The 22,045-nt window shown below is 32.2% G+C and overlaps 1 protein-coding gene across 1 annotated transcript in view; it reads left to right on the top strand.

Moving 5' to 3' along the window:
• pea (ATP-dependent RNA helicase pea) overlaps positions 1-22,045 on the top strand; it is a 159,788-nt gene that overhangs the window by 88,875 nt on the left and 48,868 nt on the right. Inside the window, exons 14-18 of the mRNA XM_085820150.1 lie at positions 59-253; positions 3,194-3,379; positions 12,597-12,683; positions 14,513-14,636; positions 15,803-15,984. Of these exons, the coding sequence (XP_085676276.1) occupies positions 59-253; positions 3,194-3,379; positions 12,597-12,683; positions 14,513-14,636; positions 15,803-15,984 (774 nt within the window). The remainder of the gene's footprint in view (positions 1-58; positions 254-3,193; positions 3,380-12,596; positions 12,684-14,512; positions 14,637-15,802; positions 15,985-22,045) is intronic.

The raw sequence follows: 22,045 nt of genomic DNA, 5'->3' as shown, positions 1-22,045 counted from the left end.
ATTATGTGTTTATATATATATATATATATATATGTGTGTGTTTTTTAATATTTTCTAGGCTGTAACAGATAACCAAATACTGATAGTAATTGGTGAAACTGGATCTGGGAAAACCACCCAAATGACTCAATATCTTTCAGAAGCTGGTTTCACTGCGAGGGGTAAAATTGGTTGCACACAGCCAAGACGTGTTGCTGCTATGTCAGTTGCAAAAAGAGTTGCTGAAGAATTTGGGTGCAGATTGGGACAAGAAGTATGGCATTTTTTTTCATATGGTAGCTAGAGATATATGTATCATTATAATTGTAACATATCCTTGTGAAAGTAATAATAAAAGTTAATTAAATACTTTCTTTGCATTTGTTAAAATTTTTTTCATTGATAGTAATATTATATGAAAACATAAAGGTAAACCTTTAATCCCCAAACATTTTTCGTTCATGGTGCTCTTAGTTATTTTAGAAATTTTTCATGGTTCCTGAAATCCACCTAACAGTTAAAGTGTGCAATTAGCTCAGCTGGATTAAAAAAATTAATGAAACATGTATTTTAGAATGAGAATTAAATTGTATAAAATATACTGTAAGTAAATAGGTATTCCAAACAGGCATATTATTGAATAAATGTGCTACAGTAAGCACTTTAATTGCTCATCTTTGAAATGTTTGGATGATATTAGATATATCTACCTCATGCATTTCACAGTGATTTTTCTCAATTTTTTTCACAGCAATCATCAAAATCTCAACTTGACGTAACTGATACACATCTACTATGAAGATATAAAAAAAATTAGCTAACTCCTTTTTATGTTGAATTTTCTCTTCGTTGTATTGTTGCAAGATAGTTCAACTAAATTTTCTTCTGCAGAAGTAAATTCAAATGGAACATTGACTCTAGAAAAGTTTTTAATCTATATAAATTTCTTTAAAATTTTCTCGTTAATAATACATTTCAAATCCATTTTTAAGATTGTGGTGCTGTCAAAAGCAGTGGTTTGTTGTGCAGTGTCTGTAAGATATTCTTCTTATTCATAGTATCAACTCATCAGTGTGATTCTAAAATTACATGGATTAAGTGTCACTTCTATAAAAGCATTCAGATACTTCATGGTGCTCTTATAAACCACCAGCATGCTTTGTAGGCTTGGGTGATTACTGACATAAACATTGTAACATGTTTTAATGATATTATTTTCAAATATCTTGTGGAGAAAGTATATTAAATGTCTCAGAACATTGAATAAAAAAGTTTAGAATGTCAAACAGTTGAATTTTGCTTTGTTCTTGATAAAAATATAATTATACATCTAAAATAAATTACAGTTTTCATAAAGTACATTTTTAAATATCTACCACAACAGTTGTACTGTAGTGATGATTAAATAACCCATTAAGCCATGTGACTGCAAGTTACTTCACATTTAAAATTTCTAAGAAATTTGCAGTATGAACTGCATAGTTTCAAGTTTATATCACACTTTGGCTTATTGAAATATGTATATCTGGTTGTAATGAAAATTTTCCACCAAAAAATGTACATAATAAAGTTAGGAAAAAAAAAGGAAAGCAGTACCTTTAGTGCAGGTAGTAATCAGCACCAAAATTTATGATTTTCTGCCAGCATTTTGGTAGTTTTTCAAATCCTTCTGCCCAGAAACTTGGTGGCAAGTTCAAAAACAGATCAACCTCATTTCAGACATGCTGTGCAGAATGGAAGACAGCATCAGCAAGATGTAGCTGAAAGTGTGAAAAAAGATAGAAGTCTGAAGAAGCATTGTTGGGGCTATAAGGTGTGTGTGGCAAAAGATCCCATTCGAGTCCATATAGAGTCTGGCCTGTGAATGCAGACACATGTGGTCTTATGTTATGTTGATGGAACATTACCTTTTTACACCAGAATTCACCTCGGGGTTTTTCCTTGATAGCAGCATCAACATGGACAAACATCTTGCTGTACACCTTACTGTCGAGGTTTTTACCTTTTTCCGGAAATTCTTTGTGGATAATGCCATGGCAATCCCACCATTACAAAGCATTATCTTTTTGTTAGTAAAAATTTGCTTTGTGACGCTGCTAACAGGCTCACTGAAGACCAGGCCCCTTTTCAGGCTGTGTTGTTGAAGTCAATACACTTTTCATCACAAGTGACAATCTGGTCCAGAATTTTGTCCTTGCATTGATATTTGACATAGTGCTCTGCTTCTTGAATGTGATAATCCTTGTTATTGAACTTTTGGTACCGAACCTTCACAGTGTCATATGATACAAAATTAGTACCTAAAGCTATGCATGATTTGACACCAATCTGTAGCTCACTTTTTGTAACAGCACTAGAAGTAAATGATGGTTCTAATCTGGTAGGATGATAGTTCCATTTCAGGCACTTTGTACTAAATGATAATGATATTTTTTACAAATGTCACAACACCATGTTCTGAAGCAAGTCTCTTTCTTTCAAATGCCAAAAATGGTTTGGCAAAATAGGATTAAACAACATGCCAATGGAAACTACACAGAGGATATTTGCAGTGGTAGGATACTTTCATTAAAACCTGATATACAGGTATATGTATGTAAGATGAAAAATATGTAAATTAAATTTCTAACTTTAATTTGAAGCAGTTCCTTGGCATTCCATTTTAGTTTGGTTATTTCTTCTTTCTATCCTGAAAATAGTTACTGTTTATAATAAACTCCTCTAAACTGCATCATTTCAAAATTAATTCCAGTCATATGATTCCTTGCATAACACTAATGATGCAAGCATTTTCATAATGCTTCAACCAGTAATGATTTCAAATTTGGGAATTGAAAATTAAAATTAACCAGTAGGGATAAAGCGTAAGTGAAATTAAATTGTTATGAACTGAACTTTCATCTTGGACATGTTGCATTGTCGTTCTCTTGCTTTCATCCTGCCATTCTGCTTACAGTCTGCTGCTGTATTTTCTTTACTCGATCAAAATTAATTCCTGTGATGATGTAGAAAAGGCACAAAAATATGATCAGAAATGGGTGCATAGATTGTGTCTTTGCCCGATGTAATAAGTTAAGAATGTGCTCCACTCTTACAGCATGTGAAATATTATCAAAAGTAATAACAGTTGCATAATTCTTGGGAGTATGTATACATAGTATGTTAGAAGTTCTTTGGAAGTATTTTCATATTTTAATCATAATTTGATGTCCAGGTTGGCTACACAATACGTTTTGAAGATTGCACTAGCCCTGAAACTGTCATCAAATACATGACAGATGGTATGTTGCTTAGAGAATGCCTTGTGGACCCAGATCTGAAAAGTTATGCTATTGTCATGTTGGATGAAGCACATGAAAGGACTATTCATACTGATGTGTTGTTTGGTTTATTAAAAAATGTAAGTATTGCTATTGAAATAAGTTTATAATTTTTAAGAAGTTTATTAAAGTATAGCTATATAATAAGAACTGAAATGTATTTTTTTTTTTTGTTGTTGTTGTTGTTGTTGTTGTTGTTGTTGTTGTTGATGATGATGAATAGATAAGTCCCTATAAACTGTAACATTTCATATTTTTTAATGTAATGGCGTTTTGATTATGATATAAGAATGAGTTATAAATGCATTAAATAATTTTCACCAAGGCAATTTGGACTGTTCTTTGAAAATGTTGAGTTGTCCTTTAAGCCCATAGATATTTAATGACATTATAAAATAATTTTTGATTTTCTGTTATCTTTATTCTTATAATTGCTGTAAATGAAAGCAGTCAATTAGTTTTTTAGAAATAAATAGAAAAATATATGTGCTTATTCATTTAAGTACAAGTAATATACAAAGCCATATATGTAATGAAGGGGAAATTATTTAATATTGTATTATTAATGGAATACATTGTTTTTATGGCTGTAATTTTAAAGAATTATAGGATGGTTTGGAGAAAAATGAGAGATAGTAGCAGTTGTCTTTTATTATTATTATTATTGAGGAGAAAATAATCAGAAATTTTTGGATAAATATTGTAAAATAAATGAGTTATTATCTGAAATAAAATATATTCCTGGATTCTTAGTCACTACTTTTTTTTTTTTTTTAAACCCATAAACATCTTTTCAGAAAACTGAGAATGATTTGTCTGAGGTATAATAAATGTTCAGAAGAGAAAAATTAATCATTTGTGCATTCATTATAATTTAAAAGCTTGACTAACTAAATTTTCTTCTAACCATTGATTAGATTTTTAGTTTTAAAACATTTATTATGAATAATGAAGAGGTAAAATGCATTTGTATAAAAAGAAAATGATGTTAATTAGGTCAAAAATTGCAATATGTACTTATACACAAGTATATATTTACATTTACATCTGCATCAGTTTTAATACACGATTATATATATATATATATATATATATATATATATATATATATATTCAAATAATACTTTTGAAAGTATCATGCAGGTGTTTACCTTAAAATGTGAGTTAATATACTGGGTGTTTCTAAATGAATATCGGGGGTTTAACTCATTGTAGTATTTATTACATAAAACTTAAAATCATAATTAATACATGAAATGAAAGAGCAACTCGAACAATTCTGTTTGTTGCTACAGTACAGGCTCTAAAGCCTACAGACCATGGTTTACATGCCAACTTTGCACATGAAATTTTGTTGCACGACGATTTTCTGGATCATGTTGGTTTTAGTGATGAATCGACATTTAACCTCAGTGGACATGTGAACACTCATAATGTGCGCATCTGGGCTTAGAAAATCCTCATGAAATGGTACAATTGCAGTGAGATGCCCCTAAATTGAATGTTTTTGTGCCATATCTTGGCAGAAAGTTTATAAGCCTTTTTTCTTTGGAAAAGCAACTGTAACTGGTACTTTCTATCTTGATGCTTTACAACTATGGCTATTTTCCCAATTGATAGAAGACCCAATTGGTAGAGAACAATTACACCACAAACACTAATCAACATTTAGGAAGAACTGGGCTGCCTACTTGTTGTGTGCCGCATGACAAAAGGTGCTGTCATCGAACACTTGTAAGCTTGTAGGTATAACTGTTTGAGTTGCTCTTTCATTTCATGTATTATAATTTTCACATAATAAAAAATGCAAAGCATTGAAACCCCAATATTTATTTAGAAACACTCTGTATTAAGTCAGCAAGTAATCATATATCATCAGCAAATAAATAAATTATTTATTTACTGCTTGCAAGTGGAGGTTATATTCTTTTATTTTAACATTTTAAATAAAACTTACTTTGTTTTTTGTGTATGTCTTTTTAACTTTCCCACTTAATTTTTATGTTGTAATTTTTGCAGGAATTCCTCTAAACATATGCACTGTGCTTAGTTGTTATAAAAAAGTAAAATACTCCTGACTGAGCCTTCCCCCTCTTTTTTAAATATAGTGCAGAAACAGAATATTTAGTCATCTTTACACACACTATGAAAGAAAACAATATTTCTGTTTAAATTATTCATCTTGTGCCAAAATGAGAAATAGAAGCAAAATATTTACAAAATATTAACCAGTATAATCAGTGGTGTAATCATAAGAATCCTTAACCTGTGTAACAAAATTTCAGGTGTCAAAAATTGTAAAATGAAAATTTATCCATGATTGATAAAACCTTATTGTTATCATTTTGTGTTTATGTGTGTGTATGTTCATTTGTTTGTTTGAGAAAGGCAGATATGGCCCATAGATGTAAAATTTTAAATTGAGTATTAGAAATTTTAGCTCTTTAATGCATTTTCCTGATATGCATATTTAAAATACAGTGAAATTTCATTTCACAAGCTGTATTCACTTCTAAAGCTCATTTATCATCCAAAATGTTCGTGAACTGAAATGAATTCCTCCCCTTACAGAAAATTTACAAAGAATGAACATTAATGTAAAATGCATGTTGTGCATGATACAGCTTACATGAAACTTTGCACCATATTTCATTTTGCTCAAATCAAAGAACTAGGTTCATTTACATTTTGTTCCTCTTCCTTTCATGATACTTCCTCCACACTTGCCATTTGTTTCTGAATGTGCCTGAAGGTGTTCTTTCTTCTTGAACTTAATTTTTGTAGTCATTGTTAATCCCTCCCATCTTCATTTTTAACTAGCCCATGATTTTGCCTAGAGACCCAATACCATCGATTAAAAAATATCTTCTGTGTTAAATCCCTCAAAATCTCTGCCTGCAGTACAGTTTCGCCATAATTTCCTCCAGGCCGAAATTCATGGTCCTGTAAGTAACTTGGGATAGGCTTTGTTAATGAGAGTAAAGCAATAAAAAATATTAAAATGCTGTTTCTAGCAATCTACTGCATTTAATTCTATTTCAGAAATTTCCTGAAATCACCTTGAAAGTCATTTTTTATACTGAATTGAGTGTTCTTTATTCAAGACATTGTGGCAAAATACTTGCATTCCAATGAGAATATTTATATTTTAACATTTTCATGCAGTATCCATGTTTGCTGTGCTGTACCTGTGTGCATTCGCTATGGCGTGAGCATGAAGACTTTTGCTGAGAGACTCATTTGCACTTAAACGTCACTGTTCCTGCTTGTTCGTGGTCGACATTTGACGTCAGTTGATCATCGTGTATTTAATTTCGTATTTTACCTTTTAATATAAAATAAAGTTAATTTTATGTTTTATTAAACTCTTTAGCCTTTCTTTTAATGAATCTTCTCAGGTTTCGATTATTGTGGCGTAAAACATTGCCACATTTGGTGATGCAAGAAGAACACTGGAGTTATGTGTAGCCAGAGTGAGGTGCTCGAAGAAGCTGAATATTAAGATTCCGTAGCAGCAGTATCTGCACAAATGATTTTATTGTGGAGCTACAAATCAGGAATATTTCAGTGAAAGTACTAATTGTTTAGTGTATAATGTTGGATAATTTAATATTAGCTGATATTGGATATTTTTTAACCAGGTTATCATGTGTTTCAGAGTGTAGGTAGGACCATTTCAGGGGAATTGATTTTCTTCCATATTTTTGTGATCAGTATCCTTTTATGTAGTGAATATTTTATGTTTTTATTGATATGCATTTTTATTTCAATGTGTATCATTAATGGGTAGAAGTGCAATGTGTACAATAGGTTTTTCTATCCTTTTCCGTTAAGTTTTGATATTAATATTTCTAATGCTTAGTTGTAAGAAGTTGGTTATTAGCATAATGAATATTATGCTAATATGCATAATTATGCATAATGAATATTATGCTAATGCAGCTGAAGGTGCAGCGACTACATACATATAGCATGTTTCAGTAAAATTACCCCTGTTTGGAAAACAAGCCTTGCCTTATGATATGTCAGACTGGAATTGCAGTTTTCCCTTTCCAGTATAACATTGGATTTAAAAAACTTTAACCATGTTGTTGCTGCTGTAGACTCTGATATACTTAATTCTGTTGGCGATATCATTTTAAAACCTCCTGCTATTGGAAAATATCATGTCCTAAAACAAAACTTGATTTCGGTGAATTTCAAGAGCGAAGCATTGAAAATTCCTGCTCTGTTGCAAGGTTTAGAGCTTGGCGGCCATTGTCCTTCTTAGTTATTGACTCATATGTGCACTTTGGCACGTGATACTGTAAGTGAACCTTTCTCTTAGATCTTTGTGGCTTGCAAGGCTTCGGAATAGCACGCAATCTATTTTAGCTGCTCTTTGTGAAGATGATTTGAGTAAATTGGCTATGGTTGCTGATAAGATTTACTGACCTTATACCTCATTCTTATGTGAATATGGCTATTGTGACCCCTGAGCCAAGTGAATCTGCTGCTACTCGTTTGGAACTCCATATAGCACAAATGACTAAACAAGTTAGTGAGTAAATCTCTACCTTGGAATGTAATTTTTGTAGTCCTAAGTGTCATTTTTGGCATTCGTACCACTGAAGCAGGTCACATGACACATACTAACCACTATAAAGATCGAACAAACAAACTAAGCCTAATTTTCAGCTTAGCAGGTCACACAAACATATTAACTGTTATAAAGAGCAAACAAACAAGCTTTGCTTTTATAATGTAAATTTTGGGGAACAGGCAAGGAAAAGTCAGTCTCCATATTCCTTTCGCCAAAAGGGAAACAGGGCAATCATTTTCTGGCCAAAATAGCGAAAACCAGGTGAATCGTATACTGTTCTCCAAACCCTTCTTCAAAAATAAAATATTTAATTAATACTGGTGCGGATTTGTTGGTATTACCAAAAGAGTATGCTTTGTATTCTAGGCCTTCTCAGAATTTGGTTTTATTTGCCACCAATGCAACTAAAATTCTTACATTTGGCACTAAATGCCTTAGTTTGAATTTAAATTTACGTCAGACTTTTACTTGGTTATTTGTTGTTGCAGATGTAAAGCAGCCAATTATAGGTGTACATTTCTTTAAAAAAAATATGGATTTCTTGTTGATGTTGCTAATAATTTGCCTTATTGATTCTAAAACTAATTTATCATTGGATGGAAAATTGTTTGGGAATTTTTTTGCTTCAGGTATGTCTGGACTTGTTGGTAATTCTGAATTTGATAGATTATTAGCTGAGTATCCTGAACTCACTAATTTTTCTTATGTAACCAACAATAATCAGAATTCAACTATTTTTCACTGTATTGAGACTAGAAGTCCTCCTGTGTTCTCTGAACCTCATTGTTTGTTGCCAGATTTATTCCAAGTGGCAAAACAAGAGCTTGAGTTCTTTATATCACAAGGAATCATTCAGCTGTCCAAAAGCCCTTGGACCAGCCCTGTTCACATGGTCCATAAAACTAACAGTGATTGGCGCCCTTACAGTGATTATTGTCGCCTGAATGCTATGACTATTCCTGACCAGTATCTTGTACTGCATATTCAAGATTGTTCTTAGATTATTTTTTGAAAAAAAATATTTTCTCAACACTCAAATTGCTTAGGGCCTATTATCAAATTGCTATTAATCCAGAGGATGTGCTGAAAACAGTTGTGACCACCCCATTTGGATTATTTGAGTTTCTTAAAATGATGTGGGTTTATGAAATGCAGATTAAATATTCCAAAGATTTATTCATTAAGTACTTTCTGGTTTATATTTTTGTATTCTTTACTTAGATGATCTACTTGTGGGTTCAGTGAATGAAAACAAGCATGAAAATCACGTTTGTTTACTTTTTGATAAACTGAAGAAATATGAAATAAAATTGAATCCTACTAAATGTGTTCTTGGAAAGTCGTCAGTATCATTTCTTGGTTGTTTAATTACCCCTTGTGGTACTCAGCTCCTTCCTAAAAAAATTGCAATAATTTCTAACTTTCCTAAACCTGTAACTATGTCTGAACTAAAGAGATTTTTTTCAAAGTTGAATTTTTATTGGCAGTTTCTGCATAAGGCAGCAACTGCTCAAGCACCGCTTCATTCTGTTTTGAAAGATTCTAGTCAAAACGATAATTGTCCTATTGTTTGGACAGCAGAAACAGCTACGGTCTTTGAAAAGTGTAAAACTGATCTAGCTAATGCTGTGATAATGATTCTGAACTCAGTTACTGTCTACAGAAAGTAGCTAATTAAAACTACAAAAGATGGAGTTATTCCCTGGCTTAAATATATACTCTGATATAAGTGATGACAAGATCCATTCTTTTGTTCCTCATTAATTGCGAAAGGCAGTGTTGATTTACTCTGTGGCCTTTCTCATCCAGGTATATGATCAACAAAAGACTTATTCTTTCTCATTTTGTATGGCCTTCCATGTCAAAGAACTGTGCTGCCTGCACTCGTGCTTGCATCGACTGCCTGGACTCGTGCTTGCATCGACTGCCAGAAGTCCAAAGCCATGGAGCATGCTCACAGTCCATTGCAATCCTTTGCCATTCCCAGTCAACATTTTGAACATGTGCATTCGAGTAGTCGGACTCATGCCACCTTCGGAAGAATACTCCTACCTTTTAACCCTTATCGACCGATTCTCCTGATAGCTGGAAGCAATACCAATGAAGAATATTTCGATAGAAACTGTCACTGAAGCCTATTTTACCTATTAGATTGCTAGGTTTAGAGTTCCGACTATCATAAGTACCCTTCAAGGCTGGCAATTTGAGTCACACATGTTCACTACTATTAATAAAATTCTTGGTGTTTGCCAAATTTGGACTTTTCCATACCACCTTGCAGCTAATGAATTACATGAGAGATTTCATCATTCACTGATGAGTTACTGTGCCATCATAATGTCGAATGGACAATGAGCCTTCCAACTGTACTCCTCGGTCTTCGAGCACCATACAAAGATCTGGGGAACTTGCTCAGAAATGGTTTATGGAACGACTATTGGTCTTCCTGCAGAAATTTTTAAACACACCCAAGTTTGTAATTCTTCTGATCCAATTTCATGTTTACAGAATTTGTGTGGGGCAGTTTCAGATACTGTGGCATCGGTTCCTGTTCCTGAGCAAACTCCTACAGTAAAACTGAATGGCACTATACCACCAGTGCAGACTACTCCTTCTGGCAGAAGACCGTAGAATATTCATTCCGGCAGAAGAGTCAAGTTTAGCCCTAGATATCTCTGACCTCTTGTGCCTTTGGCATGTGTATGTGTTGGAGTACTGTGGCAGAGTAGTTGCATTCTGGACAAGAAGGATATATGTATTAAACATATGCATGCGATATCTGTGTTTGGTGCTTTGTACCTGTGTGCACTTGCTATACCAAGTCTTGAAATTATGCCAAGAGACTTATGCGCACTTATAATTCACTGTTCATGCTTGTTCGTGTTCAATATTTGACGTTGGCTTATCATTATCTATTTAATTTTGTATTTTACCTTTTAATTTTAAATGAAGTTAATTTTATGGCTTACTAAATTTTATGGCTGACAAGTATGGAGTCTTGTGGTGAAAACTATCACCACAGCATCATTCATGATGCAACATGTTTTTTTATTCAAATAACTTGTTCATTATGAAACACATTGCTGTACTTTGAGTTTTTATTACATATTGTAATTGTTACAAACTGCTGCAGTATTTAAATATGTTGCATTAAATTGCCACAAATTTTTTAATTTATTCCGTAGTTTTCTATAATATTTTACATTGATCTGCTACATTTCTTAAAACTCCCTGTTGCATAATTTGAAGTAAGTGTTACTTTGCAGTCGCATTATTGATTATTATGCTTGAGTGTACTGCATGTAAATATCATGCTGTTATGTATCAAGTTGTATTCTAATAACTCAATAATTTTTGCTTAAACAAAAAAGTAATAAAGTATGTAAATAAGTATATCCTTGTATCCATGATTTTTATGTGTCAATTGTAATTTTTTTACTTTGTTATTTGCATAATGTCTACAGGCATGAAAGTTTTCCGCGTTTTCGCGAAATTCCGCTTTTTTGAACGTCACCCGGGCTGTTTCTGAGATCGATGCAGAACCGTTGAGAAATCGAGGCTGGCAAATGTGGGAGGGGGTAAATGGAGGACACGCTCTTTCTCTTCCTCTTTTCTTTGTAAAAAAAAATTACATCATGCCAGAGATCGCGAAATAAGTTGTTTCACATCAAGGCGAAATAGGTAGGGCTTATGTGGAAAGCCGAAATTAGATGTGTACGAATATCGAATCAAAGAAGAGCAAGCAACTGTCAAACGAGAGCTGACTTCGGTGCTGGCGCCATCTGTCAGACATACGGATAATCACTTGCATTCTCCAGTACACAAAACTCTATGTAAAAATTTAAGGAATGCTCATAAACTGTACAAACAAAAGCTAGAGATAAAAATGGAGATGCGAGAATCTAAAAAAAAAGCAATTAAACATTGCAAAAAATAAAGAAGAAAATAAAAAAGTATCAATGGATTGTATAAAAGCTGCTGAAAAGAAATTGAGACTAGCTCGCAAACGAAATTAGAAAAGTTGGCTGCAAAAGTAGCAAAAAAGAAAAAGCTTTATCCCTAAAAATTTTTAATCATGATCAAGTGAGACTGAGACAAAATAGTTATTTTTTATATTCCTCCTTTATATGTTATTTTGTAACTATATTATCTGATATGACTACTTTTACTGGTGTTACATAAAGTACTGTTTATTCAACTAAAAGAAGATAATTGAAAGCTATAGTAACAGTTTCTCTAAAACTTGTCATTGCCTGAAAATGTGCAGTAATATATAACATAAATATGTATATTAGTGTGTTGTAATGTTGTGTACAGTATTCATGTATCAACTGTTAAATTAAGTTACATAAGGAGCATCTTAAAAAAGGTTAATTCATTACAATCTCTTGGTGATTTACTGATTTTTTTTTTTTTTTTTTTTTTTTTTTTTTTTACCAGTGGAAGATAAAATTGATAGCAAAATAGTAAGTACAAGTATTATTTTAGTTTAATTATATGTTTAATACTTTTATATTAAAAAGGTTGATATTTTATTGAATTTTTTTTTTAGGTCACGCGTGCACATTTACTTTTTGCGTAATTTTGTGTCCACGCATTGTTCAGCTTTTTTTGCCAACTTGCACTTTCATGCCTGTGTCTAGTTTTTATAAATTTTTGCAGAAAATTTCAGTTCTTAGTAACAAATATATTTCATTGTCTTATTTTATCCTTAGGCTGTAAAAAAAAGACCAGAATTGAAACTCATCGTCACTTCTGCTACTCTAGACGCAGTCAAATTTTCTCAGTACTTTTTTGAAGCAGTAAGTAAATATGTTAAGCTGTGGCTCTCTTTTTTTTTCTGTTATTGCTATTATTAGTGTTATTAGTTATTAAAAATTATTTCGACATTTACATTTATCAGAGTTGGCAAGTTTCATCCACTAAAGTGAGAGAAATGGAAGAAACTAATTTTTAAAATTATATTGCATTTATGTTACTATATTAAGTAGCAATATGTTATATTAATAATTTAAATATTTTCATTTCCTATGTACTAATTCATCTGGCCTCATTTATATGCCAGCAATAACCTTTTTTTTTTTTTTTTTTTTTTTTTTTTTTAATATTTTTATTTTTGTGTATTTGCTATAAGATCTGCTTTCACATCTATGAATTTAAAAAGATTCTGAATGTGAAATAGCAAAATAATGTAAATGGAAAAAATCAAATTTTAAAAAATTAAAAACATCATCATAAAAACAGTGTAGAAAAACATTTTCGCTTTGCATGCAATAACTTATTTTTGAAGGAAATTTTGCTCTAATTCCACTGAATTTTAATCTTGGGTATATTGCATAATTCATGTAAAATTTTAGAAATGGTCCATTGCTTTCTGCCATACAAGATTTAATCTACAGCAAATGACATCAAAGTAAAATGAGATTTTGGAAATAGTGTATTCTCAATAGGATTACACCTTTCTTCTATGCATCCATGCTAAAGAAAATCTGCCGAAAAAATTGATATTTTATTTATTTCATATTTAACACTGGGCCACAGTAACATTAGTGTGAAGTGAACATTGGCTGTGCAGTTTAGTATGAACTGATTCTCCTAGCACTTTTCCTTCTAAATGAATCAGAAAACTATAAGATGTGTGCCAAAACTATTATTCAACAATTGTGAACAGAGCTAAGGAGCAGATGGCTTGTGACTGCAATAGGCTCAGTATGGTTCATTGCTCAACTTCACTATAGTTTGTACAAGATTGCTAATTTTGGATGTGCAGTGATTAAGTTATAATTCTCCAATGTGTCACATTTTTAGCTCTAGTGAACTGATGTTCTTTGGTTTTTTTAGCATAAAACCACCTAATAACTATTGTTGAATGTAAGCTAGTGGTAGCAGTGTTATAATCTGGAAAATATTTTCTTAGTATGGTGATGTTTCTTGGTATTTTTGAAAAGCACTGTGAATCAATATCTGCCAGTCCTGGGAATTCCTGTTTGCAGCCTGCAATGACAACTGTACAGAAACGCATCTCAAATGGCGAAAGCATTTTCATCAGTAATGGTTAGGGTACCTGTACTTCCTTTATACAAAACATGTCTGGTCTCTCAAAACTCTTTTAACCATCTTTTAATTCATTGTTCCATTGATGAAGGTTTATTAAATTCATATCAGACTCACGTCTGAACTATTTTCAGAGATTTCATATCCCATAACCAGAGAATGTACATTCCTATTTTAATGCTTGACTCCATTTTGTCTGTAAACAAACAAGTTCTCTGTTGCCATTCCCAAAAATTAGAATGAGCAAAATTTCTTGAACTAAAGATTACATCAATGTAAATTATCTCCTGTTACTATTTAAAATTATGTTTCAATTTAAGTTTGTTTTCCAATGATTAAATTATGGGCACCCTGTATTTTCCATTGCGAAAGAATTACAGAACATAATTCAGAATTAAACTTACCCAATTTTCTTATTTACACTTCTAAACTACTGAGCATCTTTATATAACTTTTTGTTGTATTTTTACTATATTACATTAATTTATAATATTTATAGTTACTGATTTTTTCCCCTTGATTATGCCGACCTTTGGAAATTTTTAATATTTTTATCCTCATAATGTCATATTTTTAGCCAATTTTTACTATTCCTGGGCGTACATATCCTGTAGAGATTTTGTATACCAAAGAACCAGAAAGTGATTATTTGGATGCATCCCTAATTACTGTCATGCAAATACATTTAACAGAACCACCAGGTTAGTTTTTTTAAATTGTGTTATAATTTATAAGTTTTAAATAGATTTTATGATGATTGTACAGTCAAAAGTCTTTAATCCAGACTCGTCGGGACTTCGGCGATTCCGAATTATCGATTTTTCCGGATTATAGATCATCAGTCTAAATCTGGCAAGATGGCATGCAGTAATTATAAAATTAAAAATATGAAACCGTAATTTATAAAATAATGAGCAATTATGATCTAAAGGGTTTCAAAATTTACAAAAAAAAAGAAGCTTAATATTTATTTGTTTACTTTATTAAACATTTCTTTCAACGCGCGCATGCGTACCTTACGCATAGCCAAAATTAGAAAATTGCAACCAGAAAACTATTTGATTTGTATTTGTGATATTTATAATGACGAGGAATTTGATTTAAATCATATCAAAGACGGAGTACATCGAGATTAAAAACTACATTTAATAAGGAAATATAAGCCGAATAAAATAAAAACATCTGCCTTGAAGATAACGATAGTGGTGACAGATCAACTCCCAGTTCATTGCGCGCCGCGACGTCCCCCCCCCTGCGCAGAGCAGCGTGAAATTGATAAACAGATTTCCGAACGGTTAGATATTAAAGGATATACCTTTATCCATTTTTTGTAGCAATTCGTTTTTTGTTTGATGGACATCGAATCATACTTTCGTTTTCTAGATCCTTTGGGAGCTCCAGCATCGGAAATTCTATTTGACATAATCGAAAGTTCAAGCTTACTTTTATAAAATTGCTCTTACAGTCTGCAAAAAATAATAAGCCAGATCCAATTCGAAGATTAAGGAACAACGCAATCATCAGCATTAACTGAAATAGATAATTACATAATTTTAGCTTATGCCGTCCGACGCGAAAACGTATTCTGCACTTGCGCAGACACATATGCGCAGTCGTAAATGTCTTGCGCGGACGCGTAAAACGCCTATGAGCATGCGTCAACGCGGCGCATGCGCAGAAAGATTTTAGCTTTGAGGTCCGGATTATGGGTGTCCGAATTAACGACTTTTAACTGTATATCATAGTGTATTCTGTTTCTTATTACTTTTTTTTGTTATATTCTGTTTATTGTTTTTATTTTTGTAATAACTGTATGAGTTTTATTCATTAATAATAGATCAAAATAATCTATTACCATTATTTCTAGGTGATATTTTATTGTTCCTGACTGGTCAGGAAGAAATTGACACTGCTTGTGAGATTTTGTATGAAAGAATGAAATCTTTGGGGCCAGAAGTACCAGAACTCATAATTTTGCCTGTGTATTCCGCTTTGCCAAGTGAGATGCAAACTCGAATTTTTGAACCAGCTCCACCTGGATCAAGAAAGGTACATAAAATGTTACATATTTAAAGCAAAGAATATGCATATATAACTGTTTTAAATTGATGGTGAGAGAATTAAATAGCAAAAACAGTTAATGTTTTGTCTAAAAAGTAAATTGCATCTGAATTTGTCTTCCTGGTTGAAGTAAAGGCACTACATGTCAGTTTGGATGTTAATAATTGGCAGTATTCAATCTTAATCTAACAATGGTTTCAGTTGAAAAAGATGAATATTTTTAATGATTTAGAGAGCAGTTAGACCTCTGACAAAATCCTTAAAAATTGTTTTGAAGAATTTTGCTTCTGAGGGTGATGGATTACAATTTTATCATTAATATCCAGTCTAACATTGATTGGCCTAACAGCTGAAGCCGTGAAATTTCTGCAGTTGCTTCATTTTATTTCATAAATGGGGACAAGGTAGATTTAATCATAGCTGCCAACAATAAGCCTGATAAGAAATCTGCAGCTGTAAATCATCTTTCAGTAAGTTTATGTCTAATTTTTTTTAATTGGCTGTTTATCCAAATTCCAATAGAAATTCTAAAATAATGCATGTAAGAAGAGGTACAAAAATAGAAGTCACATTTTTTAGAGAAAGAAAATCCAATAACTTTGTGTGTGTGTTTTTTATTATTATTATTTTATTATATATATATATATATATATATATATATATATATATATATATATATATATTATAAGAAAAGTTGTGAGAACAATACAAAAAAGACCAATTTGGGTCAAAATACTTTTATGCGATGTGCTGCAAAATTAAGGAAATGAGACGATAAATTGTAGTAAGCTCGCCAAAAAGTTACCAAAAGCTGTGGCTCCAAAAAAACTCCAACATAAGCATATTCAGTAGTTATGAATAGTGTGAAAAAGGAAAATTTTTTTGTATATTTACGAGTTCAAAAAATAAAAGCTATATGCTAAATATTTTCAGAAAGTTTAACACAGTATTAAAAAACAAATCAATTGAATGAGGTAATACATTAGGCTATATGCGAAATAAAAAGTAAATTTATAAAAAAAATTATAAAACACAGTAAAATACTAATCGATGGAATAAGTTAAAGGCAAAAAATATATTAAAATTAAAAATTAAAAAGCGGAAATATATACGTATATATATATATAATGTTGTATGATCTTAAATTCATTTAGTGCGAAATTAAGTTATTGTACTTAATATTAGGAGATAATATAATCAATTTTATTTAGTAAATAAATTATTATATATATATATATACAGGGGTTGGACAAAAATATGGAAACACCTTTAAAAAAACATGTTTCTTTGCATAATGTGGTGTAGGAAACCCGTTGGCATCCAAAACAGCTTGCAGACTTCTCGGAATGGATAAATACAGTTCCTGTATGTTTGCCAAGGGAATATTATACCATTCTTCCTGCAAAACGGTGGCAAGTTCAGATAACGATGTTGGCGGTGGATAATGAGAACGCACTTTCCGTTCCAATGTAGACCACAAAGGTTCAATAATATTCAGGTCTGGTGACTGTGGTGGACAGGGGAGATAGGACAACTCATCCTCGTGCTCAGAGAACCAGTCCTGGACAATGTGAGCTGTGTGAACAGGGGCTTTGTCGTCTTGGAAGACACCATCACCATCGGGGAACAAAGTTTGTACCATCGGATGAACTTGATCGGCCAAAATGTTCACATAAATCTTGGCAGTCATGTGCTCTGACACAGTTATCATGGGGCTAGTAGAGAACCACGATATGGCTGCCCAAACCACAACAGAACCCCCGCCATGTTTCACTCTTGGCAACAAGCAGTCTGTATTATAGGCTTGAGATGGTGTTCTCCAGAGGTAAACTCGGCCAGAAGTGGAAAACAATGTGAAAGAAGACTCGTCAGACCATATTACTCGCTTCCACTGCTCTATAGTCCAGGCTTTATGACTTAAACACCACCTTTTCCTGTTACGGGCATTAGCATCAATGATGAGTGGCTTCTCAATTGCAGCATGGCCAGCAATTCCCTGTTTATGAAGCTCCCTTCTAATTGTTTTGGTACTCACAGGGTTCGGTAACACAACATTCATTTCAGCAGTAACTTTTGCAGCTGTGGTCTTCTTATTTTTCGTCACAATTGCCCTTAATGATTGTCTGTCACAATCACTCAGGACACACTTTCGTCCGCGCTGTGATTTAGCAGATGATATTTTTCCGCTTTTCAAATATGCGGAATAAATCTTCGATACAGTACCTCTTGAAACACTAAACACCTCGGCTACCTTGCTTACGGAAGCACCTACCATACGTGCTCCAACAATTTGCCCACGTTCGAAGTCTGTTAACTCTGACATAATGCAATGACAACCTCACATAACAGTACTCCGACAACAACTGAACTGTTTAGCACATTTACGAAGTTGTATAGGTGGCGTCAGTAGTCAAAAACGCCAGTGCCACCTACATATTCTATTAAAATCAATCTTTCTTTTCAAACATGCATTTCACAAGGTGTTTCCATATTTTTGTCCATCCACTGTATATATATATATATATATATATATATATACTATTTCTTATTGATTAATGTTCAGCCTTTCTGCAAGTAATGTTTAGCAATTGAATAGCATGCTTATTCTCTTCACATAACATCCTATAACAAATGTTGCATCCAAAACTTGAATTTTTCATAAATAACAGTTTCAAAATTTATTTTATTTGGATACATATTACGTATAATATATTTGTAGAAAAAAAGAAACTTTCCTTAATCTCCATCCTCTCTTGATAAAATATTTCATGTTCTAAATTTTTAAAAAGCAATTAGTAAATTACAGGCATCAGGGAAATGTTTGAGTTTTAAATGTGTAAAAAGTAAATAGGAAAGTAATTATGTAAAGTAAATAGGAAAGTACACTATGATAATTTTAAAAATGTGTCAAGCTTATTAAAAAAAACTACTAAATTGTAATTAAATGCTTTACCTTTTACAAAAATAGAAAATATAATGTATGGACAAGAAGACATTTGAAAATTTTAAAAAATTATTAAAAAATAGAAAATCACAAAATATCCCAAATTACATAAAATAATGTGTCAGCTTATTTATGCAGCACAGTATATGTCAAAAGCTTTCATACATTAGTTTAAGCTGAGACATTTTTGAAAATAAATTTTACGTAAGGTTTAGGCTTAAATTCTTATAGAGTTATTAGATAAGATCTGAAATGTCAATCAAAGTACATCTTCTTCTATCTTGTAATGAAAAACCTAACAGTCAGATTTCATCCCATCACCTGGATGTTAAAGAGTTTGATTCTCAACAATAGATTTATTGAAAACAAATGGTATTTTCTAGCATCCATTTAACTTTTAGGCCATTTGCAGCATGTTTGACCAAACTTAAATGAAAGCAGAGGAGACCCCAATTTCTCAAGAAGAAGACTAACATGAAGTATGATTGTAGCATGCAAAACATTCTTGGGATACATAAATAACAAAGGGCTCACAAATTAAAAATAAATTCAAGAAAGGCCTTGTAAAAGCCCGCCTACAACTCAATATAGAAAATAACTTTCAAATGTTATCTTTAATGCTTTAGAATATTTATTTCATATAAGGATTAAATTAAATATATTCTGTATAGATATGAAAATTTTGAAAATATTAATTATACAGTTTTTGCTAGATTAACAATTTTTTGTTAAGAAACTATGCCATCTTCCTCTTCCTTCTTGAATGCAATCAAGCAAACTTCTTTCTCTTGAGATTATGTTTCTTTTTTTAAATGTTAAATACTTTTTAAATAATATTCCCCTAAAACGTATATTAATTATCTAAGAATATCTGTGGATCTTTTTGTTTTTTCATAAATGTTATTTAATCCTGTAGAACTAGGGAAAACAAATATTTAAAACTCTGTGTTGTTATGACTTATCTTACTTGTCGACAGTAACATCAGAACAAGCCCACGAAATCCATCGTGGGAAGGAGTGCAAGATTGCACTTGTCGTTAGCAACAGCCTTGAGCATCATACAGGTGACAGGACAACTTTGCTCTAAAACTCTAGAGAAGTTTTGTGGATTTTTTCTTTAAACTTTTAAAATCTCAGTTCTAATTAATATCTAGTATTTCTTTTGTAGGAATTATAATTTTACTCACCATTTCAGAAATTTTAATGTTTTTGTTGTTCATCATGTGACAGCTGATTATTGAACATATAGTACATGAGCAAGATGTTAACACAGGAGAAAAGAGATTTTAGCATACAGTTGCATGAAAAGTATACCCCTCTACATAGTGAGTTGTAATAATTATATAATTTACATATATATATCTATATATAAATGAATATATATTCTTTATATAAAGAATTCCCCTACATGATGTAGCACAAGAATTCTCCTGCATGAATTCTTGATACTGCATATGAGTACGCTAAATTTGGAGAATTAAATATTTACATTTACTTTCATTTCTTTCGATTTGCATATGCATAGAAAGGATGGAACACAATGTCTGAACGGTTGGAGGGCATGTGAAATAAGCTAATTCCCTTTGAAGAGTCGATATTATTTCGTTATCTTTTCAATTGCTCATTTTAAAGTAATTTTCTTTATATGGTTTTAATTAGCACTAACAAAATTTTTGTCACAATTTTATGCATATTCACTACTATAGGCCATTGTTAGTAAAGCAATTTTTCCTTACCAATTTAACTTTTACTATTTAATCCTTGTAAAAAAATTTTCTAAACCTTTAACATTTAAAAAAAAAAAAAAAAAAAAAAAAAAAAAAAAACTTTTAATATTACTTAAAGATACGAATTTGTAAATTGGAATTTATTCTGACTTCAAATTGGAATTATTTTACTTTCTTTGCTTTCCTGATTTAATTTGAAATGTAAGAATTTAATGGGAGTATTCCCCTTTAGTTATAATTGTGTTTAATTAAATCATTGCAACCTAGGCGCTGGATTCTTAATAGTCCTTCTTTGCATTGATTATTTGTTAATATTTATATATACAGTGCCCTCCAAAAGTTAAGGAACAGCATGTTTCTCAAAGCCTATTATTGCAAAAATATCAATAACGTTTAAATTCACAGTTCATATGCATAGCAGTAATAAAGTTTAAGAAAATATATGTAAAAACAGTAGCTACATCTTTTATTTTATAGAAATGAATACTAATATAGGAGTTGGAGGGAAAAAATGCAAAAATTTTAATTTTTATTCACGAGTGTTGATCTTGGGTTGTTATTACAGTTTCTTGGACAATATCCAGGAGAAGTTGTTTGCCCTATTTGTTAAGGTGGTGGGCGATTGGATGGGTGGAAATGGGGATGTCACAAACTGATGCTGCTACACGTCTCAGTATCTCTTGTAGTGTGGTCCACCGACTGTGGCATCAGTTTTAATCCAAGGATTCTGTGTCTAGAAGACATGTTTTGGCAGACTTAAGTTTCAACACCTGCAGGAGACCATTATTTAGCTCTTTTGACCCAAACAATGAGTAACATTACTGTGCCTTAGCTCATGGCAGATTATTTGGTGGCAACATGAGCAAGAATCTCAGCTACTACAGTGCACAGAAGTGTAGTAGCTGTACACTGTAGTAATTCACTCTACAATACAGGTCTGTATGCAAGTTGTTTGTGTCTCCTTGACCCGAGGACACATAGGTGCCCATTTATGTTGGGCAAGAGAACACATTGCCTGGACCAGTCAACAATGGGCATCTGTTCTCTTCACAGGCGAGTCCAGGTTCACATTGGAGAGTGATTCAGGTTGTCAGCTGATCTGGAGGGAACAATATACCAGGAACAACCCATCCCATATTGTGGAAAGACTTAGTTACAGAGGTGGTTGAATAATTGTTTTGGCTGGAATCTTTCTCAATGGTCACACTTACGTGCCCGTATTCCATGGAGGAACTTTAATTGGTGTGAGATATCGAGACAAGATCCTTGATCAATATGTCCACCCATATGCCGCTGCTATTGGTCCTGGATTTCTTCCGATGGACGACAATGTGCAACCGCACTGAGCTTGGGTTGCTGAAGAATACTTTGAAGGTCA

Source organism: Stegodyphus dumicola, chromosome 7 (assembly GCF_044657685.1).
Source record: "Stegodyphus dumicola isolate Sdum_Otavi_A_Nest chromosome 7, ASM4465768v1".
NCBI classification, from domain to species: Eukaryota; Metazoa; Arthropoda; class Arachnida; order Araneae; family Eresidae; genus Stegodyphus; species Stegodyphus dumicola.
The sequence above is the reverse complement of the archived record's forward strand: the minus strand, read 5'-3'. Positions and strand labels throughout refer to the sequence as shown.